The 24,911-nt window shown below is 33.6% G+C and overlaps 1 protein-coding gene and 1 long non-coding RNA gene across 4 annotated transcripts in view; one reads left to right on the forward strand and one right to left on the reverse strand.

Moving 5' to 3' along the window:
• The window catches only part of LOC140447774 (uncharacterized), a 495,584-nt gene that overhangs the window by 397,158 nt on the left and 73,515 nt on the right, over positions 1-24,911 (reverse strand). The window lies entirely within an intron of this gene.
• The window catches only part of Dyrk2 (Dual-specificity tyrosine phosphorylation-regulated kinase 2), a 322,813-nt gene that overhangs the window by 239,185 nt on the left and 58,717 nt on the right, over positions 1-24,911 (forward strand). For all 3 annotated transcript variants that reach the window (XM_072540631.1, XM_072540629.1, XM_072540630.1), the window contains exon 4: positions 18,213-18,402. In XM_072540631.1, coding sequence (XP_072396732.1) covers positions 18,213-18,402 — 190 coding nt within the window. The remainder of the gene's footprint in view (positions 1-18,212; positions 18,403-24,911) is intronic.

The following is a 24,911-nucleotide window of genomic DNA, read 5'->3' on the forward strand; positions in this document are numbered from 1 at the left end:
TGCCAAACTCCGTAGCGAAAAGGATACTTGAAGAAGAAGAAGTCCTAACAGTTGTCGTGTTCAGCCGTGATTGAATAGGGAATATATTAGCTCTGTATTCAATCACGGGTTTATGTATGTTTTGTGTGCATGAGTGTACGTGAATCTGTTTGTCCAAATTTTACACATAGAGCGTTGAGTAGACCGACTCTTCTCCTTACCATGTTACGGGTTTATGCCAGGTTGCATCTTCAGTGTAGCTTTTTTGTGAACACCATGCCTAGATACTCGATCTGGTTACGGAGTTGAAGTCAATCTCCCCAAAGTCTATTGTCGATGGTTTAGATTATTATTTTGAGCAAACCTACAGAGGACATCTGCGTCTCGAGATGTTACCAGAGCAATGTCGTGGTTTCAGTGTGTTTCGTGGGTTAGTGAAGTCACTGTTGTATATATTGTTAAGTATTGGTCTAAACAATAAACAATGCGGCACTGCTCCCACTGTGAAGGGAATAAAAAAATAACTTTTAAACTTGACCGTGATTTTGCGCTAGCGATATTTGAATGCATAATTCTGACAAAGTGGAACGGTAGGCAAATGTTCAGTAGTTTTTTCACCAGACATACCAGACTTGGTCAAAGGCTTCCTGAACATCGGAAAAAGTGCCTAGGGATAATTTGTTATCACTTGGACTTTGTGAAATGTGTGTGACGATTTTAGTTAACGCAGTATTGGTGGAATGACCTTTTCTAAAGCCGAATTGGAATGTAGGGATGATATTGTTTTCTGTCGTAAAATCCACGAGTCTTTCCTTAAGGATCCTCTCGAAGACTTTAGCTAAGACGTTTAGAAGAGATATCGGCCTGTAAGAGTTTGGATCGGTAAGGAGTTTGCCTATTAAGGAGTAAAATTGTGTTAACTACTTTCCATGGTGATGGAACTACTTTCCATGGTGATGGAAAGTAGCAGAGTCTAAGGGTAGCGTTGACTTATTCGTCAGATAGAATATGATGCTCAGCGGAAGTTGTTTCACTGAGTTCATGGGCAATGTTGTCAGGTCCTGGTGAATTTAAGTTGCCGATTTGGCAGAAGTTTTCAAACGGTTGTTAATCTACAGAGGTCATGAGGTGGGGTTCGTATTAAGCGAAAAGAGTTGCGAGCCGTCGCTGTATGTCTCTTTCAGGGCTTAGACGGAAGGCTTGGTCAAATTTCTGGTTGTTTATGGTGGTGAATATGTTTTGTAGATGGGTTTTAAAGCCTTCTGCTGATCGGAATTAATGATTCCGTCATGATAACGATTCAATAATGATTTATTGTTACTATGCGTTTATACTTTATAATTTTCATCGGAACAAGTTTTGGAGGGGAGAGCTGTTTATCTCAAGTTGGCCATTCAGAATTATATCTATTTTATTGTTCTGAAGCTATTTTCTTGTGGCATGTTAGAGTAATTATTATTTAAATGGGAATAAGCCACAATTAAAGGTTAAAGTACGTTTATTGACGTTTCAATTTCCACTTCGGAAATCGTTCTCAAAATACAAATATTAGTAAATTGCTAATTTACTCAATTTACTAATGTTTGTATTTTGAGAACGATTTCCGAAGTGGATATTTAAATGTCAATAAACGTACTTTAACCTTTAATTGTGGCTTATTCCCATTTAAATAATAATTAGAATTACATCTATATTTTTTAATTTATTCTTTTCCATAGAATCTAATACAGATATAATCTATGGATATTAATGTTCCTATTTTGATTTCGATATATTACATTTTTACTTTAGTTTTATAGTCAAATAGATACAAAGTTAATTTTACTTAAACTGGGATTACTTTTTTAAAACGTCATCCTTCCTTTATTTTCCTGAGCTAAATATAGACACCAATGTTAACAAGATTAGTCTGCGAAGCCGCATAATGTCAGACGTTTTCCCATAAAATTATCGTCGATGCGCCTTTGCTCCCGAATTTCGAATCGAATTAAAGTGTATCTCTAAAGATTCACTAAATTTCTTTATTGTTATCTGCTAGTCTCAAAATACCCTTGGGAAATTCAGGAAAATCTCGTTATTTTCTTTCAAAACCTAAATCGAGTCGCAGAAGGTTTGTATAAGCGTGACAGATGCGTCATTGTCGCGTTCACTGAACAGTATGCTAATGTTTGTTACGTTGGCTGCAGTGTGTAAGGTCCTTTGTAAGGTATCATAAAAGTCCTTTAGGAACGTAAATAGGTAGATTTATTTTACAGCCACTATATAAAAATGTCTAATTACTTTTTATTGAAAAAAGTAAGCGCTTCTGTTTTGATTTCGCGAAATTGAAATTTTAAGCTAACGACTACGCTATGAAAAAATATTAAGCAGCACCCAATTGTCAATTCAATTAATTTCTAAACTATCCTGGCTGTTTAACAAAAATATTTTACAATTCTACGTTGCACAGTTGATATACTGTGCTAGCCCAAAGTCCCCTCCCCCTCGTATCTTTTGAAAATTTATATTTATAACAATGAAATTTGGAGGAAGGAAATAAACGTACGAGGGCTTCCTAGTCATAACAGGTGTCGTATTAGTCTTAGAAGACGTTACAAAACCACTGTGACCGATAATTTTAAATGAGACCTTATGACAAGTGATATCTCGTTTGAAAGGTATTGAAAATACCTACCTATTTAATCACACTAATTTTGTATGGATTTAAGCTAATTTTGATAAATAAATACTGAAATTGTAGTTTCTTGTTTAGTTAATAAAGATTTAAGAACCAGTTTTTATATTAAGTATTCAAAATGTACTCCATCTACTTCCTAACAGTAATGCATCCTATTGCTAAACTTTTGCCGTACTCGTTCACATATGTCGGGGGAAATTACCCTACATTCCTCAAAAATTATTTGTTTCAAAATGTCAATGCTGTCGAGTGCTGTAGCGAAAACCATAGATTTTAAGTACCCCACAGAAAAACAATCTAATGGTGTGAGGTCCGGTGACCGAGCTGGCCATTTTGATGAACTTTGTCGTCAAATTCATCTACCACGATATTCCTCATCTTGGTAACGTTTTACTGTACCATAATAGTGTGCAGGAGCATCATCTTGTTGAAACAGTATTTCCAAATTGTCGAATTCATCTGGATTATCTTCCTGAATTTAAAGAATTAATGGCTCAATTGCTCTTTGTACCATCTCCAGATACACTTCACCGGGTAAGTTAACATTGACAAAAACACGCCCAACTATGTGATTTCCTGTCCAAACATTTACTTTTTCTGAACATTGAGTATATTTTTTACGAAAGATGTGAGGATTTGTGTCACTCTAATACCTCACATTGTGTGTGTTAATATTTCTATTGAGGGAAAAAGTATTTTCTTTACTAAAACAATTTTTCTTATGTAATCTGGCTATTGGTTAATTTGATTGGACATTATTTCACAGAATTCTAGTGTTCGGTCGGGGTCATCATCTGAAAGTTGGTGGACAATTTTTAATTTGTATGGATGAAATTTGTTTTTAGCGAACACTCGACGAACTGTCCTTTGACTGATTTCACAGATAGACGCAACTTCAATTTGTATGTCATCACTATTTATTGTTCGACCAGATCGTTTGGCATCTGAACACTATCTGTTTTTTTAAACTTCCGAAGAAGCCCCCTCAGATAAGTCCTCGATATATGGCGATTGGGGTAACTCTCATTAAAAAGACGTTCTGCTAGATGGAAATTGTTTCTACATTCACCAATTATTAAGACAGCTGCTACTTTGTTGGCTACAATATTCAATACCTTTCAAACGAGATATCACTTGCCATAAAGTCCCATTTAAAATAATCACAGTGGCTCTGTAACATCATCTGTCACTATTACGTCACCTGTTATGACTAGTTGAGAATGCTACGTCCACTTATTTCCTTCCTCGAAATTTAACTACTATAAGTATAACCAAAAGATAAGAGGGAGACTTTTGGCTAGCACTATATACAAGTTATTCTTCTTTCTGAATGTTACTGATTACTCAGAGGAAGATCATGTACAAGAGTTTTTTTATGTGTAGTATCTGAATTTTAGAGGCTGTCGATCAACATAGCAAACGTTTCACCTTTTTTTGCCATATGGAAAAAAGATTTTGAGTATCATATTTTTGTCCTGCTTCGAATAATTTCATCCATTATGGTTTGTTTTCTGCCTACACTCCTTCGATCTTCTTCTTTTTTTAGAATCAGTTGCAATTGGTATTGGATATAGATTTCCACTTAATATATTATGATCCAAATAAAATATTACCAACCTTTCATTAACAGTCTTTAATATTTCTCTATTCTGTCAACTGTTTTTCTATGTATGCACCTATATATTTTGCATATATCTTCAGGTTTCTTGCCCCTAATTAGTTTTATTTTTTAACCTCTGTAACTTTCACAGCTCAGTTTAGTTTTTTTTACCATAACCAGACCAAATAAAACTAGAAATAACGTGCTTTTTTGGCTATTGGGTGCTAACCACACAACAAGAAACTAATTTTATAACCGAAATTAGGGCTAATAGATCAAAGGTGGACACAACTTTATCATACCTCAACTAACAGGAAAAACAAACTGCAAACAAATTTGTCTCTCTACTCGCAAAAACTGCCACAGATGCCGCCTCCACATTTAGTTTAAAACACATGTTATATCGACAAATCTTTACCTTAGTGTACAAAATGTGTATTTATAATTTAATAATGAGATTAATATCCTATACTCTTATTATTATTTGAACCTCTAAGCCCTTGAAATATGCAAGTCTCACATCACATCGACGACTTACGTATGACTTAAACGTTTTGACATTTACTTAATTCGAATAAACTGAAAGACTTCGTACCGACGCCGGACTGAATATATCGTATATTATTATTTTTATTTTATTGAACATTTATAACATACTACAAAAAGTCATAACGAAACAGGATGGAATATAATGTTAAAAATGATAATATAGTTAATGGTATATGAATACCTATTCTGCATATATATGTATATTTTGTTTATCAAATAATTCACTTGGCTCTAGATGGTTAATATTTTGTGTATATAAGTACCCGAATTGGGACAAATCCTTTAATTGGTCGGTTATTGCGACAAATTCTCGCCAGTAATAAAAGTTTTAATTTTAATGCCATATACAGCTGTATCGTCGCCGGACTGCCGAAAAGTAAAGTAGGTGACCAAAAAAGAAATGTCTTAGTTTCACACAAACGTTTAAATCACCTGATTCCACCGAAGGATATCGTGAAGTGATCTGGTCTTAGAGGTCGTATGATATAATAAGCAACGATTTTAAATGTTAATAGTTCTGCGTTCTTACCGCTTTTTTATGGTCGATTTCGCTTTGTAGGCGGAGCAGAATTTTTTTTTCTGTTAGCTAGTTACAAACGTGTCTTATCGTTTGTCGATGGTGCAAACAATTAGTCATTGCATATTGCAGCTGGATTATCAGTGTCAATGGAAATTTACAAAACAAATAAGCAAATTAAATGGGCGAGTCAATATCGTTAATCAAATTACACTCAACGTTTTTTAAAAAGGCCAAGCGGTTGGAAATATCTGCCATTGTTAAGAGATATTGCTTTTGACGTTTGGAAGAGAATTTGAACAAAAATTGTATTTGAAATTACACCTTAGAAGATAAGCGCATTTATTTTTTTTTTGCAAAATTTTATTATTTTACATCATTATATATTATTTCACATTTATACAAAGGTCTTAAAATTACACAAGTGTGATGCCGACATACTGCGACCTTTACAGATCTATTGTGCTTTCCTTTTTTACTTAATGTTCCTAATCCTACCCTATTCTCTTAATGAGATTTTACAGTCTTGAGAGGGCTTCTTTCATATATACAAGCTTTTTGTTTTTCCTCTACGAGTTCTAATACTGCAGCCTTGTGGGGACTTCAGACCTTCTCCACCATTTGAAAGCTTTCGATGGTTCTTGCATCCATTTATCAATGGCTGCTGTTTTGTGTGTTCGAAACCTCGAAGCAAGGCTCTGGGCCAATTAATGGCGGACAAGCGTTTTCTCTGGCCGGTTTATCAGCCTTCACATTGCCTAGGTAGCCTTTGTGTCCTGGAACCTAGGCTAGTGTCTGTTTATTATAACTTCCAACCTGTGAGAGTGTACCCAAAAAGTCTTACACAAGTATTAACCCAAACAACGATTTATTCATAAACCCTCACTACTGTTGTGCGTTAAGAACATGTACTTTATTTCATAATCATAACAATCACAAGATCCTTTCAATATATCTGTTGAGAGTGTGGAATTCCAGCATAGTCGAGAAATAAAACATAGATTAAAGGCATTTAAATTCGTGATCACTCTAGATACGTTTTAATAATAATGTATTATTTTGCGTATTTTTGCAGAATTTAGGTATCTAAGATTATAGTGTCTGCAGTAAAAAATAAAAAAAATAAAAAATATTGTGGACACAAATAGATTTATTGTATTTATTACTACTATAATTTATTTATTTTTATTGCTCGTCTGGCGTTAGTACTTTGTGAAATACCAAAAATATATTATGGAGAACCAATAATCAGCTCACAAACCGATTTTTTACAATCAATGCAAAATCACACAAAATTTATTCTCAACATTTCTGTCTCACTTCCCATTCCTATTTTCTTCTTCTCTGTATTCCTTCTTTTAGTTTTTGTTTATACTTTTTAAATCTGCTTTAGCGTTAATGATTACTCTATATTTGTTGGAGTCGCCGTTCTCTTCTTTACTTATTTTACTGCAGGACTTTATATGTCCTCACCAACCAACTAACGCATTTCAGATGAATTTAGCATTTTTTTTTCGATTTTCCCAACATAGTTACGTTCAAACTACGGAATACCCTACGTAAATTTAATATTCCTACCTAAAACTATTAGCTTCCGTGTCAAAACAAAGCACGGTTTTGTCACAACACGCTTGCGCGAGAAATTTTCATCGATTGCCGCTAGTTGGATCACTATGATTGTCACCAAGCCCGTTTGGATACTTTTCAAAACTCTTTTCACTTTTCACTCGTTTTTGTGGAGGTGAAAGCAACAGGTCGCTTGGTCGTGCATTTTGTTGTTTTGCACGAGAAAACACGTTGTTTTGTACGAGACACCGGCATCCACATAACGAATCCATAGTTCCCCTAAATAGGGGCATAAAATTGGTAATATGTAATATTTATAATCTCAGGAAAGACCACCAAAGCAGTACCACCACGTGGTTGGAGCATTTGTTTTGTCTCTTTGATGGACGTTGTATAGTAAGCGATTCTATTTATAAGTTGATGGACGTTGTATAGTAAGCGGTTCCATCTATAAATTTTCTTGTCGTGTAGATTTATCCAACGGCCTATAATATTAATTTTGGGTATGGCCCGAAAAATTTCTTGCTGTTGTATGTTTCCATGCAGCGAAGTATGTCTTTTTTATTATGATAATAATCCTAGATCAGATGCTAAAAACTATAGAAATTTTCTCAAATAATATCAGTATGCATTTTGGACTAGACAAGTGCTGTTTACTAAATATAGTTAGAGGAAAGGTTTAGTGCGAAGGGTTCGATATGCAAGATGGCCAAAACATCGAGGCAATGGGTGAAAATGATATGTACACATATCTCAGAGTAAAGCAGGTACGGAAAATTGACCATAAATAAATGAAAACCGAACTACGAGTACGAGTCCGTACGATGAGTAAGACAGCTAAATAGATCATATCTTAATAGTTAAAATTTGTTTGGGGCATTAAATATGTACGTACAGGTGTTCCGCGCTGAGCTACTTATTTACTATTATAAAGTTGTCAAAAACGGCTATAGAGAGTCTTCAGCGGAAAGTAAGAACACTTCTCACAAAGGCACAAAAACGTCATCCACGCAGTGCAGTAGAGAGAACAACATTACCTCGGTATCTAGGGGTAAGACGACGTATGGACATAGGAGAGCAAATTCATAAATATGTTTCTAATTTAAGAACATATTTTTAAACGCAGGCTGAGATGTCTACTTTACATCGCGCAATTTGCGCAGTAGATAACACAACGCCGCTTAAACTGAGAAAACAAGAAATGCGCATAAACGATATGTCTAAGCAAGAAAAAATGCGCACCTGGATAAGTAAACCTCTGCATGAGCGACATCTCAATGAGATCAGCCAAGAATATGTCGACATTACAGCGTCGACCTATTAGTTGACATCAAGAAGAATGTTTCCCGAGACAGAGGCTTTCCTACTTGTCATTAAAAATCAGGTTATTCTAACTAAAAAGTACCTGAAATATATTGTTCCTTAAGTCCAAAATGAAAAATGCCGATATGTGTTGCCAGGCGTTTGTTGGTAGTAATTATAAAGAACGCTATAACTTAGTAGGAAAGATTATTCACCAAGAACTAGCTGACAAACTGGGACTTCCCAAACCAACCATCTCCCTTATTATCAATACGTCTATGACAGAATGCTTGAAAATGACAACTACAAGCTATACTGGGAGCGCAATATGCTCACATACCAACCACTGACACATAATAGACCGGATCTCATACTAGTTAATAAACTTACTAGGCAAACAATACTTATGGATGTGCCAATACCTAACACCAATAATTTGCTCGTTAAATACAACGAAAAGATCGTCAAGTACGGAGATCTAGAGACACAAATCAGGAGATAATGGAGAATGAAAAGTGCCCAGACAGTACCTATTATTCTATCTACTACTGGTGTTACTCCCAAAGACCTCCTAGAGAGCGTAAAACAGTTGGTCCAAATAAATATCTTTATAATGCCTTGCAAAAAACTGTACTACTCGCGACGTCCAGATGTGTACGAAAATTTTTTGGAGATACTCTAGCATATCAAGTCAACTAGGGCTCGATAACATGGAAAGAGACCCACCAGAGCTCAATCTTTTTGATACCGTAGGTATTTGAGGAGATGAGTGAATTTTCCCCTTAGAGAGAGGGTGAGCCGTGTGGCTAAATCTGCATCATAATAATATCTTATGGTATTTTTGCCGGGGAGATCCTTTCGGACATTTTTCGATATATATATATAAATACATATTACATAAACCTTAATGAACGCTGTCTTGAGTACGGACTGAAGATAAATTTAAAGAAAACTAAATGCATGATCATGACTAAATCTGAACTAAAATCTAAAACCAAAGAAATTAGGACACGCATTGAAATAGCACGTGCATAATTCATTAAAATTAAAAAGTTTCTTTGTTGTCGGGATATAAGGTTAGAACTACGCCTCAGAATGCTTCGATGTTACGTGTTCTCTACTCTTCTTTATGGCTTGGAAGCGTGGACACTAAAACAAGTCCATCTGAATAAGTTGGCCGCCTTTGAATTTTGGTGTTACAGAAGAATCCTACGAATATCATGGATTCAAAGAATGTCAAACGTGGAAGTAACTAGAAGGATAGGAAATGAAGCAGAAATAATATTAACTATCAAAAGAAGAAAACTTGAGTACTTAGGACATGTGATGAGAGGGCAAAAATATGCATTATTACAATTTATTATGCAAGGCAAAATCCGAGGAAAGCGAAATGTGGGAAGAAGAAGAATATCTTGGCTTAAGAACTTAAGGGAATGGTTTGCATGCAGTAGTGCAGAACTTTTTAGAGCGGCAGTCAACAGAGTCCGCCTAGCCATGATGATTTCCAACCTTCGATAGAAGATGGAACTTAAAGAAGAAGACTTCTAATTTTTCTGCTAGTTGTATTATTTTCTTTAATATTCTTTGAACTTCCCCTTTGTGTTGCCGTTATTTTTAGGTCATCTGCAAATGCTAACTCAGCCCTTATATGTATTTAAAAAATTCTTTGTTTTTATATTGCATCTTCTAATCAGAATTTCAATTATTAGATTAAAGAAGAACATAGGACGGTATACCCTTGCTTCTTATTGCACTGTACTTTAATTTGGTGTAAGATAAAGATATCATAACATTCATGATGTAAGATAATTCCTTTTCATGTCATTTTGTTTTAGCTAAAATTCTTTTAGTGGAAAAAATTGGCCTGTAAAATAAATAATCTCTTACTTCTAAATTAAATTTAGTAATTTCTGCTGATTTACTTTTCTTACGTAAGTCCTTTGCTTATGAACTCGGCTAGTATTTTATCATGTTGATAAAGAACTAATATTAGGATTAAAATCAATGACATAAAAGGCTTGTTAAAACTGAGAAATATTTCTATGTTTGAAAAAAATATTACCACGATCGTAGCGGCCACAATTTTTTTTCTTAAAGTCCCGTTTAGTATTAATTTATTTCATATGATGAGGCATATCACCTTAACCTTCGTAACTGTGTGTAAAGGTCTTTTATGTAATTTTTTTTTTATAAAAACAACACAAAAATAACTGTAGTTAAACAGTGGAAGCATTCGTTAATGTGGATTTAATGGCAGTGACCTGTGAAATCACTGCCTTTTACGTAGAAAATAAGTACAGTATGAAAAATTTTCTAAATAATATCAGAGAAAGCACTTCAAACCACTTAATATCGCATTAAATGATATTCGCTACATTAAATTGCTGGCTTCACCCGAGGCTGAACTGACGGCCAATTCAGTAGCTCTTAACATATTTTACGTTTTTATAAATCGTTCGGGTCGTTCCCTTTGTGACTTTGTAGAGGAAGCTTCACTTTGAAATCAAAGCTTTGAAAGAAAAATACTAAGCTACTTTATATAATTTTTTATAATATATTAATTTTGATTACTAGGTTTCGCTTGGAAGAACACTAACTTAACTATAAAAATGTAAGTTCTGTAAGAAAAGTCGTTCAAAAAAATGAACTGCTAGGAAAATAGCGATGCATATTTCATTTTGTGCTCCAGAACAGTGTTACTACGTCTAGCAGCACGTTTTAAAAAGTAAAAATTATGCTACAAGTAAACATTTAGCTACAGAATAATATTACTAATTTCACAAATACTATTAATCATTGATAATGTTATAAAGTTTTATAAGGATAAGGATATATTTTTTACATTAATATATACTTATACATATATTACACATATATTATCCACTCGTCCTCTGCTTAATTCATTTAGCGTTGTTTTAATTTACATTCAAAAATGTTAAAAATGTTCAAAAAATATAACAAGTAATTTATCATCCTTCAACAGTTGGAAAACACAATTTTCTGTTTATAACATGCTCGACATCAAATAATAGCATTATTAGAATCCCTACCCAAATGATAACAAAACAAAACAAACCTGCATAACAATATTAAATACCGATTCTTTTAAAATGAAGTATTTGCCGATATATTTCAGATATATTCAGGGTGATAAAATCAAGACAAAACATAGACAATATTGGGAACTAGGACAACATTTTTAAAAGTCCAGCAACAGGTCAATTTTTGAATAATTTAATTTTGACACATTTTTCCGGTATTTTCGATTATTTTACTTTCATTCCTAAGGCATGATACGAATAAATCGTTTGAAAGCCCTTGCAATTCCCTATACATTAGTCTTTAAATTTTTAAATTACGAGTAGGTCCAATATTTTATTTCATTTAAACAAAATACATTTTAAAATTAATATTTTTATCTGGTTGCTTATTTCTTAGTTGACCAAATCGTGAAACTGATGACCTCCCGTCTGGCGTCCCTACAATGATAAAGGTTTGTTCGAAACGTTCTTTCACATTCCGAAGCATTTGCGAAGAGCTTCGTAGGCATTCATTGATAATTCGTTGACGTAAATGTTCTAAAGATACGGACGGTGTTCTATAGATTCTACTTTCTGGGTGTCTCAAAAAAAGTCCAGAGATGACAAATCTGGTAATCGAGAAGGCAATTTATGCTGTCTCTTCTCCCAATCAAATACCGTGGAAAATTTTGGCCAAAATATTTACGAGCAAGTAAAGCAAAATGCGAAGAATCATCGTCCGATTGAAAAGTTAAATAATTTTCATTATGTTTCGATCGATTATCAAAAATACCAGCCCATATATTTACTTTTGCTGTTGCTTTGTAAGCACTTCGTGGGAAATCCTGGGATTTTAATCAGATCAATAAAGACAATTGTGACGATTTATAGTTCCATTTATGGTAAAAGTACGTTTATCGGAGAAAATATTTAAGTAAAACTGTGGATCGGTCACTGCTCGCTCACTAATTATTTTACAAAACTATAAACGGCGGTCATAATCCCCCTTTGTAAGTAGCTGCACCAACAGTATGTTATATAGATGGAATTTGTTCTTCAAAATGGCTTGCAAAATGTTAATTCCAGATACAGTTGTTGTTAATTCGTAGTTAACGTGGAGTCTAGGTGAGCATATTCCAATACTGCAACTTCATGAAGTTGGTTAACTACACTCCCTGCATTCCAAAACTCCAAAAAATTCTTCCTACTGTCATATTTATGTCATACACTAAATTTCTGGGCTGTCATATTTGCAAATTTATTGTTCCTCAAATAAAACGAAACAATATCTGTCATTTCCGAAACGGCATAAACCATGGTAATAAATTCTCAAAGACTACAAATCAATGTTTACAACTGATATTCAGAAGAGAATCATCCAATTTCACGTTCTTGATGTGTTTATATCTTTCAGCTTTCTCTTACACGTTTTTGGTAGTATTATATTCTGTTATCCTCTGCACTTCTTAGCCTTCTATCGTCCATTTTTGGACATACTCTTCCAACTCTCTGAGAGTTCTTTTATCTTAAATCATAATTTGTAATTCCTCGAATGTGCTTGCTATAATTACGATGTCGTCAGCTATGGTTTACAGTTGTGTGATCTACTTTCATTATTTTTTTGATACGGTCGTTTGTTATTCGTTCTCTCCTGTACTTTCCTTCGGATCTTCGCCAAAAGTCCATTTCTGGGACTTTTAGTATTTGCTCTGCTCTAGTTTTTATTTCTCATACTTCACTGCCATAAGTTATAATGCTCCGGATTCATATGGGGTTATATATATTTTTTTATTGTCTTTCGATATCGTCAAATCCCAGAGGACCACATTTAGTATCGATATTGCTATTCTACCCTGTATGTTTCTATAGCGTATTGCTTGGTCCATTAGTTGAGTACATATTTTAATCGAATAGTGAAAAATAAACACATTTTCACACGACGCGACATCTTTGGATTGTTTTAAATAAAAAATAACGTTTTAAATAAAAAATATGCTTCGTTTAACCTTATTAAAATTAATGCGTGTAAAGTTTAATGTTACAAAACCAGTGTGCCTTTTATATTATAAATGTAATACTACATTTCTTCCTTATGTATGCAAGCACGTGTCGTAGTCATCTATATTCACTAGTTACGCAAATATAATGAATGCAACATATTAAAATGACTTAATAATCGATAAACAAATATTTTTATTAGACCCCTATACCTGTAACAGTCTAATAAAGATTTCAGTATACTGGCTTCGATTGATTTTGTATCACAAATAAGTGAAATTATGTTAGTTTTCAATAAACCAGTTGTTTAACAATATCATTCATAGAGGTGGATGTTTTAAACAATCTGTGACTTTTACACAAGTCTAGGAATTCTAAAGTAACATAAGCTAACAACATTATTATTTGTAAAAACTTTTTAAATAAATACATTTAAATGTTATGTATTTTTCGGTGCTGGTAAGCTACTTGGTATGTTTTTATTTATCACTTACTGTTTTCTCACAATAAGACACCGATTGTATTTTCAAACAGAGAAACTACCTACAGATTATTCACATATATATAAAAAATATTTGGACAAACCACGTTTAGAAAAACAAACAGCTAACAAAACTTTTAACCTAATACTATTTGTATTTAAAAAATTGGTATGTGATGAGATTTTGTTTTTTCGATTTCGGCTAGTAAACTTAGCCAAAAACATAAAAATTGACGGTAAAACGTAACACGATGAAGTTTTAGTAGTATAACATTAAGACTTAAATAATCAAGGAAAAAAAGTATTAGGAATTTGCTAAAATTCGTTAAAAAGTAAATTTGTACGACGCTACTAAAATTGTAACATTTGACAGCAACATATACTGGACTTACACAATAACGTACAACGTAACAGTGTCGGTACCTCGAGTTTATTTTTGTGGCGCTTCCAAAAATTTATTTTCTCTATCTCCGTAAGGAGGATAGTAAGAACTTACTGAGTGAGAGTTTGGTTTGTTGGTTCGAACCAGACCAGGGTAGGAAATTTTCTATTAAATAAAAAAAGAGGACCATCGGTGCTCCAGTTAAGCTTTTTGGTGACGTATATACTACTGGCGAACTGCCTGAGAAATGGCTTAAGTATGTTTTATAGCAATTTCGAAGAATATAAATTATATATAAACCCTTATACCACATAGTAGTGTAGGGCGTCGGCTTAAATATACTTCTGAAAAAATGTCCCGACAAACGTAACGATATTTATGAAGCGTTTATCAATTCCGAAAAGGCTTTCGATAGGATACAACATGGAACTCTTTTAAACATATTAAGAACCAAAGGCCAATGGCAAATAACTATGTATCATAGAAAACTTGTATTGGAAGTAGAAACCAGTCATAAGAGTCTACGGGAGATTAACCGATGAATGTAACATTCAAAGAGGCATCAGACAGGGGTGTATTCTATCCCGCTGTTAATTTAATATCTACTCGGACATAATTTTCAAATAGGCTTTGCAAGATAAAGACTTTGGAGTGAAAACCAATGATGAACTGATTAATGATCTGGACTCTAATGATACTGTTATATTATGCGATAGTCTCCAGGACCTTCAAGAGTTATTGGATGGCGTAATCATGCCAGGAAGAGAAACGGCTCTAAAAATTAATGCTGCGAATACAAAATTTATGATTTTTAGTCGTAAACCTCATTAAAATGCTTTTCTACAGGTAATAAACAACATACTGAAAGAGTTATTCACTTTAAATATCTTGGATGCTTAATTACAGACCAACCATATCCAATAAAAGGAATCAAACCCAAAATTTAAGCAGCTCACACAACGTTTCCAAAAATAAAATCATTCTTCTGTAACCACAGCTTAAACTTAAAATTACTAGATTTGGTCAGTGTTGTTACATGGCATCAAGACCTGAACTCTGGAGGTTAATACAATCAATCAGAGACGTTTGAGATGTGGTTGCATGGAAGAATGCTCCGAATACCGTGGACAGCGATGACGTCCAATGAAGCTGTGTTAAATAGAGAAAATGCCGTTCGTAGGTTATTGAAAACTATTAAAATATGAAAAATTTCATACCTAGAACATGTTCTTAGAGGAAACATTATGAAAGGTAACCTTGAGTGTCACAGAGGAATTGGAAGGAAGCAGATGTTAAGAATTTCGATTAGCTGAAGAAGAAAAAAAGTTCTTGTAAACACTATGAAGCTGAATTTACTTAGCAATAAGGCATGTATTTAACAAGCATTACACAAAATGATTATTTCGCTTAAAATCTTGTGCCATTGGTACAGATAATTATAAATAAAAAGCATTTCGCTACATCGTCCACCTCTAATCGGTTCTCGCCTACATTAAATAGAAACAGCAACGTTTTGACATAATGGAAATATCATTGCGACAAAATGATTATTTTCCCACACAATGCTCAACGTACTAACTACAACTACAATGCTTTTTAGTAAAAAGGTCAAATACATTTACTAAATTGATTTAGCTTCTAATAGAAATAATTATTGTTATAAAATATGTTCCTTGAAAAAATTTGATGCTTAAAATTGTTTATAATAAGTACCCTTGATAAATGGTAATAAGTTGTAACCTTAAAGTGTAATTATATTAAATATATACATATATTATATATATATATATATATATATATATATATATATATATATATATATATATATATATATATATATATATATATATAGATAATGAGCTTCTAAGGCAATAATCTAATTATTTTTGATAAACATTAAATGAAGACAGAAGAAAAACCAAAATATAAATATAGATAGGCATAAATGCAAAAGTTCGAAAGTTTAAAATTCTAAGACGCTTAAAAAAAACAAAAATAACTGTATTAAAAAATGCTAAATCATAACTTTAGGATGAACTAAGCACCAAAATGTTCTGGAATGAAAGATACGAGCAGATAAAATATCCATACGTAGAGTAAAACTAATCAAATTGAAAAGAGAAAATTAGATGCATTCGAAACGAACACAATAAATAATAGTACACATAATCATTGTGAAAATACGCTGAATGTCGTTATTTGATAGCTTAAAAACACAGTATTTGGCAGACATTTTGTTACTGAAGTGCTCTTAATACTCTTAACTTATATATTTAGATGATCAATTTAAAGAATAGAGAATATAGAATAGAGCATACTAATATTTCTGAATCTTTTAATTAAAATTAAATTCAAAATTAAAAGAAAAAAAAACAATAATCATCTGGAAGTCCACACCTTTTAATATTCCTTAATAAATCATATAATGAATTTTTGATTGATTCTTGTTTTTCTCTATACGTACAAAATCCATTATATTTTTGCCTTTATCAATTTCATTTAAAATTTCGGTAAATTAGACCGTTGTAAAACTTTAGACAGTTACGATGGTCTAACATTCAACAACTAAGTGACACATGAAATAAATTTAATTGAAAAACTTCTGTGAAATATTTTAGTAGTTTTAAAATGAACACCACGTGATATTTGTCATTGTCAATTACATCAATTTCTGTCAAACAGTGATTATTTGATTTGTTAAGTAGATGTCCATTATTCAATAATTCGTACTGATTCCCCAAAACATTTATATCCATTAAATATACTTTTGTCTTAGTATAGTTATCTTCGGTTAGCTTTATTGGTAAGTTCTATTTATTATTTAGATGCATATAATAGAATGAAACCCTCTTCTCATACTACTGACTTCTACAACGATATTTTTGTGTTTTATTTTCATTTTTTTTTGCATCAGTTTACTTTTTTCTATTTCTATACGCTCGTATTTTTGTAAGATAATTAATAAAAAAGTTTAGTAAATTGCGTTTACCAAAATGTACTAAAAGATAAGAGGAAAACTATTTTCCTGTTCACACTTTTCCCAAATTAAGCATTGGATAGTTTTAAGGTTATGAACTGGTTCATCTGCTTGATATAAACAGGGGGAAATTAACTGCGTTATATCATAACAAATTTTAAAAAGTTAGACTCCTATCAATTACGAGAATAGGCTGGATTTCGAACAGTATGTGGAGCAAACAAATAATGTCGCGAGGTATTGATACGCTCTTTGACAATAGTATTACCCCTTAATGATTGCAGAATGGATAAGATATATTTCCAAATAATTTATAATATAAAAACGCAACGCAACCACATAGATTACATAGAGACAGAAACAAAAAATCAATAAGGGTGTCAGACAGGGAGACACTATGTCATCACAAATCCTCAAGACCGTCCTCTAACATACTTTTTAGCCACTAGATTAAGTGACTAACGTAGAAATAAACAACGATGGGAAGAAACTTCATTATTTATGCTACGTTGACAATGTTGTTCTATGTTAGATAACTTAATTGGAAACTAAAAATAGCATGTCAAAGGTAGATTTGCAAATAAACTTAAAAAAGATAAAATAATAAGAAACTTTATACCTAGCCAGTGTATAAAAGTAGCTCAATTGGAAATAGACATCTCTCTGAGTTGGGCAGCACATTTAAAAACTAAGATCATCTTTAAGAGTACTTTTATTAAAATAAAAGTCTCCTGACTAGTGTATGTTGCCAGTTATGACGTCTTGAGTCGAAACTTCTATCTCACTAAAAGATCAACACTTAAACTGATAGTTGCCCAGATGAAAACGGAGAAACACCAAAATATGTGACACTATCGAAACAATTACTCACCTGGTGTAACTCAACTGGCTATATGGCAAGAATAAATGATAGCAGATGGAAGAAGATATTTAAATTGTGATCTAAAAGTGGCAATAGAAAAAAAAAGACTACATATATACTAATGATTCATGGCAGATAATCTAAAGAGGGTGAGAATAAACTGGATCCGAGCAACAGTTTTTATTGTTAATTTTTGATACTTAGTAATTTTCTAAATCGCTTTTAACATATAAAACTAAGTTATATAATATTTACCAATTCTTTTTCTTTAATTTCAATTGACATTATTGTTTCTTTTATAGTTGCCGTTATTGGAGACAACCAAATCGTCTTCCAAAGTTAATTTGAATCATCACCAGAGCAAAACAGTAACCACACCGATGTCTCCCTTGGTGGATGCCTTTCCGGCCATCAATAACAATTCCACGCGGAGCTCGCACGAACTGAGCAATAACAATAAGGAGGAAAATGGTTTTCCTATGACGCCTTCAGGTAAGTAAACGTTAGAATCTAATTTGAAGCTAGGAGGGTTCTTTTCATATATTCGTTAGTCAAATATACGTTTGTTGAAAATGTAAATTGAGAGTTAAGGTTTATTGATACTGTCAATAAAGATTTTCTACTAGGCGTTTTCAGCTTAATGTTAAATAATTATAGTGATTTGTTTATATTATCAAGTAAACTCAGTGGTAAATATGAAAAATTCAACTGCATTCTACACTTCCAAATCTTTTTGTTTAATATTTTTGGATCTGTTAATATCAAAATTATAACAACTTACTCGCATAAGAACTCTGCCATTAAATCATATTTGCCTTTTAATATATTCTTTATAAAATCAACTATTATATATATATATATATATATATATATATATATATATATATATATATATGTAAAGTACAGTAATGACGATATAGAACATGTAAATAGATTCACATACCTAGGAATGGATCTGGTCGCAAGCAATGAAGGAAAACCGGAAATAAATAGAAGGCTTATGCTGGAAAATAAAGCCTATTTCGCGATGGGCCACATATTCAAATCACGAGACGTACACCGGAAAACAAAACTCCAGGTCTATAAAACAATAATCAGGCCCATAGTAAGTTATGGTTGTGAAACATGGGTGGTGACACAGAAATCTGCCAATGCATTAGATGTGTTTGAAAGAAAAATATTACGTAGGATCCTGGGCCGAATAAGTGAAAACAACAACTAGCGAATTAGGTATAATAGAGAAATATACGAGCAATATAGCGAACCAACTCTAGCACAACACACTAAACTGCAGAGATTACGGTGGGCAGGGCATGTGGTCCGCATGCATGAGAATAGAATCCCCAGAAAATTATTAAATACAAGAATGCAGGGAAAAAGACCTGTTGGAATACCTAAAAAGAGATGGGAAGACGAAGTCGATGAGGATGCCAGGAACTGCCTGGGAACGCGTTCATGGAAAAGAACAGCGGTAAATCGAGATGATTGGAGAAGCCTGTTGAAGGAGGCCAAGGCCCGATTTGGGCTGTAGTGCCATTGGATGGATGGAAAGTACAGTATCGGGTCAAGTATATTTCCTCGTGGCACTCTTGCTTTGACTTCTTTGAGGTTTGAAAAAGACATCTTTTTATTTTATTCTAAAAACTCTAGTTGTGACATATAATTCTAAAAACATTGATATAATATGAATAATAATGGTTATTTTGGTAATGTTAATTTCCATTTGGGTACAAGGAAGATGGTAGAGAATAATTTTTCAATTCTATTGCTTTTTCTCATTTATTAATCAATTATTCAATATTGTCAATAAGATCAATTCATCTGTCAAACAACTGTCAAAGTGTATAGACGCATTTCAAAGTTTCTCCTTAAAATTTAAATATTTAAATGATTATTCTTAAAGTCTGAACGAGTAAATAGTGAATAGTGGTAAAATCAAAATCCTATTCCATTCCAATTTAAGCAGCCGACGAGTAAAGACCGATATGTGACAATTTCACCGAAACATTTTAACTTTAATGGTTCAAAAGTGCATTGGTCAATTTGACTTTCCAGTGGCGTAAAAAAAAAATTAAGGTAACTGTTATTTTTAATCCTTTTATCCACAGAGTCCCACTAGGACATCTGTTGCATTGATAATAAAAATTTATGTGTAGTGGTTTTGGTATCCAGAACCGCTCACTAAAATGACCTCAACTACTACTCAAATGACCTCACAAAATAACACGATCAATAATACCAAGTCTTATGTTGCTGCCACTTTATCTAAACCTCCACCTCCTACGTTTCCTCATAAAAATCAAGCCATTATCTTACATGCCCTTCCTAATGTCGTTCTATTTGAGTACATAAAAGCTATAGGAGACATTGTTACCCCAAAAAATATCATCTTTGCGTCTCGAATCTCAAATAACCGCATTTGTATTTATTTAAACTCTGTTAAACTAATCGACGATCTTCTCAGTGCCCACCAAAGTATCATTATTAACTCAACAGTTGTTCCTATCCGAAGACTTATAACACCTGCTAAGCGTATTCTTATATCAAATGTATCTCCCACGATACCTCACAGCACTATCGAAGAAGCTTTAAAAAAAATCGGTTTACAGATAGTCTCTCCTGTATCATTCGTGAAATGTGGCTCGCTAGGTGATGAATATGCACATATAATGAGCTTCCGAAGAGTGGCGTACGTTATTCCGGATAAAGAAAACTTTTCAGTCCAGACCTCTCTTGTAATAACTCATGACTACACATCATATCGAATATTTGTGTCTACTGACAAATTACAATGTTTTTTATGTAAACAAGATGGTCATACTGCTGAAACTTGTACCAATGAACCAATTTCTGTAGCCCAATCCGAACTTCCCTCTCCCACTACATCCGTATCCATGCCCACAAATACAACGATACCCGAATGCACTCCCAATCAAATCAATGCACCATCCACATCTTACCCCGAAACTACAACTAATGTGGCAAAAAGCATCCCCTTAGTTACACAGTTAGCATCACCTCCCGTACAGAGACAGAAACGGGCTATATCCAGTGACAGTAATGCTGGCACCCCTTCTCAACTTTCTCCAGTTCCTACTCCAGAACCAACTATCAATCAAATGCCTCCCCCCTTATCTGTAAAATCTACCACTAATTCTTTTAGCCAGCCGCAAAAGAAAAAAAGTAAAACAATTGAAACAAAAGAACATAAATTGACACCCATTTCTTATAATGCAGTCCAAGCCATTTATAAAAATAATTTATCCGAACTAACTCTTACTGAAAACCAATTTATAGCTTTCCTAGAAATTACCTACGGCATACCGGACCCACTTAGAGAAGCTCTCAATTTCACTTCCAATATCCAGGGATTGCTTAATGATTTATCTCTTCTTCATTCGCAATCAAAAGAGAGATCCTTTAAAAACCGAATAACAAGATTGCAAAAAAAAATTAAAAGACAGCTTAATCCTGAAGACTCCGACAATTTAAGTGCATCATCCGATTACCTATCTGACGATGAAACTAACGCTCCTATTTCTCAATGCTCTCAACAATCCTTACAGTAGTCCCACACTTATCACATTTAAACATTACATTCAAAATAATTCAATGGAATTGCGATGGTTTCTTTCCTCGCATAGAAAGAATCCAGCAATTAACTTCCGAAGAACAACCTGAAATCATATGCTTACAAGAAACTAACTCAAAAATTACTATTTCCTAAACTAAACAATTTTGAAGGATATCATTATATTCGAGCTGACTGCAACAGAGCCAGTGGTGGAACTTCAATTTTTATTTCCAGTGAACTATTTTCTTCGCACCTTCCTCTCACCACCGAACTTGAGGCTATCGCCATAACCACTTGGTGTCCTAATAAGATTACTATTTGTAGCGTATACATTCCACCCAATCACTCTCTAAAGGAAATAGAACTTCTTGACCTCATTTATCAGCTCCCTTCTCCCTACATTCTTGTAGGCGATTTCAACGCTCACAACCCTATGTGGGGTTCCAATAGCACGTCAAACAAAGGTAAAACTATTGAAAACGTTATTAATTGTACAGATTCCTGTCTACTAAATACAGGCTCTAGTACACACTTGAATTTCTCATCAGGCACATTTTCTTCTATAGATCTTAGCTTTAGTGATCCAAAATCCGCACCTTTACTAAATTGGAAAGTTGCTGATGATCTTTACGATAGCAATCATTACCCCATATTTATATCCACTGATATCCCCAACTCTAAACAAACTATATCCAGAAGCTACTGGCAACTCAAAAATGCCGACTGGCTAAGCTACACTACCAAAACAGATGCCACCTTACCTTTTCTCACACTATCCAACAATATTGACTACAATTTATCATTAGTCACAAACACGATACTCTCAGCTGCCAATTTGCATATTGGCAAAAATTCTGTTTCACACAAACATAAAAGGGTTCCGTGGTGGAATAATTCTTGCAAAATCTCCGTAGAACAACATAAGGAGGCACTTAGAGATTATCGGAAAAATAAAACACCAGAAAACCTCGCAGAATTAAAAAAAGCTAGAGCCAGGTCGCGATTTATTATAAAACAAAGTAAAAAATCGTCATGGAGAAACTATGTATCTTCTATCAATGAAAATACCAGTCCTACTAATCTTTGGAAAAAAATACGACAAATTCAAGGAATCAATACAAATACTAAAATATCTAGTCTAATTTTAAATGATAATGTAATTAGTGACAATCAAGAAATTGGTGAGACCCTAGCCAGTCACTTCGACAAAAAATTTAAAAGCAAAATAAATTGCTCTCAAATCGAGCCAGTAGTCGATGCTTCCTTTCCAAGTTCTTCAGCAACTGTCAAAGATATCGATTACTTAAATTCCCAATTCTCTTACATAGAACTTACTTCGGTTATTAAAACTCTTAAGAACACTGCTTCCGGCCCCGACGATATTCCTTACATTTTTATAAAAAAACTATCTAGTTTGGGTCATCTTAAACTTCTTGAAATGTTTAACTTAATCTGGTCATCTAACAAGTTTCCTAATCAGTGGCAAACCTCAATTGTAATACCCATTAAAAAGCCTAACATATCACGATCATCACCCAGCGCTTATCGACCAATATCTCTAACATGTACCATGTGCAAAATCTTTGAAAAAATGATCAATAAACGTCTTACGTGGTTTTTTAACAAATATAATATAATTCCAAAAGAACAGTCAGGGTTTCGACGTAATCGCTCTACTCAAGACAATCTAATACTTCTCCAAAGTCATATTTCCGATGCCTTCAATAGGAGACAAGAAGTCATTGCAGCAGTGTTTGATATTGAAGGTGCATTTGATACAATTAGCAGGCAATCTATACTGAAGAAACTTTCTCATTATAACATTAAGGGTAACATATTTAATTTTATACAAAATTTCTTAACTTCACGAACATTTAGAGTCTCTGTCAATGGCATTTTTTCATCACTACACCATCAAACTGACGGCGTACCACAAGGTTCAATATTAAGCCCCACTCTGTTTAACCTAGCAATAAGCGACTTGTGCTCTGATATAATATCCCCTATTAGGCATGTCCTATACGCAGATGACCTGATAATTTACTGCCACGGACGATCTATCTCTACAACTTCCAAGCTTATTCAATCCGCAGTAGATACACTAGTTAAAAAAACAAGCTCCATAGGCCTGTCTTTATCATATACAAAATCAAAAATAATAAAATTTAGTAGACTATCACCCTTCCAATCCCCTAATATTATGATTGAGAGAGCGAATCTTCCAGTAGTCAAGGAATGCAAAATTCTCGGTGTAACGTTTGATTCACGACTCACCTGGAAACAACATATTCTAGAAATAAAAGGTGAAGCAAACAAGAGGCTTAACATTATCAAAACTCTTTCAAACTATCATTGGGGCGCAGATGAGAACTCCCTGCTTAAGATATATAGGTCTATCATTCGTTCCAAACTGGATTATGGTTGTTACATATATATCTCTGCCTCTAAAACACACCTTAACCTTTTAAATTCGATACATCACACAGCCTTACGAATTTGTTTAGGAGCCTTTCGATCTAGCCCCGTAGAAAGTCTATATTGCGAAGCCAATGAGTTCCCACTTTGGATTAGACGTGAACAATTATTACTTTCCTATGCTGCCTCCGTTTCATCCAATACCTCCAATCCAGTTTATCTTCTTCTTACTTCATCAACTAACAACCAGCATTACTATACTAAATCACCATCAATAAAACCCATTCCACTAATTTTAACACAATTACTTAATAACATCCCTCTATCACAAACAATCCCACGACCCCTACCTCCACATCCTCCTTGGTCTGTAATCACCCCTCAGTTTAACACATCTCTTACAAGATTCGATAAACTTACAACACCCAGGGAACTCATTAAAAAGTCTTTTAAAGAAATTATATTTACAAATAAATACGACATAGTACTTTACACTGATGCCTCAAAGAATGATACAGGAGTAGGCTGTTCTGTTACCACGTCAGATATCCTTATCACATCATCTTGTATCCCCTCGTTTTGTAGCGTTTTCACTGGCGAACTATTTAGCATATTTCAGGCTTTCAAATCCATTTCTTCACCTGATAAACAAGTTGCAATATGCACAGACTCACTAGCCTCAATACAATCTATCCAAAATATATTCACTGATCATCCTATTGTCCAAAAGATCCTTGATTGTTACCAACTAATCGCTTCCCAAAAAATAACAGTTACATTAATCTGGCTACCATCCCATATTGGTATCACAGGCAACGAACTTGCAGACAGCCATGCAAAACTTGCCTCAACATCATCTGATAATACGGTTAATATACAAATTAGTAAAGATTTAAAATCTCACATTAAGAAACAAGCAAGAACCCGATGGCAACAACACTGGGACACCAATAACTCAGCATTACATCATATCCAACAGTTAGTCGATAGCCCCCTTAATTTGATCTCTGCC

Source organism: Diabrotica undecimpunctata, chromosome 8 (assembly GCF_040954645.1).
Source record: "Diabrotica undecimpunctata isolate CICGRU chromosome 8, icDiaUnde3, whole genome shotgun sequence".
Classification (NCBI taxonomy): domain Eukaryota; kingdom Metazoa; phylum Arthropoda; class Insecta; order Coleoptera; family Chrysomelidae; genus Diabrotica; species Diabrotica undecimpunctata.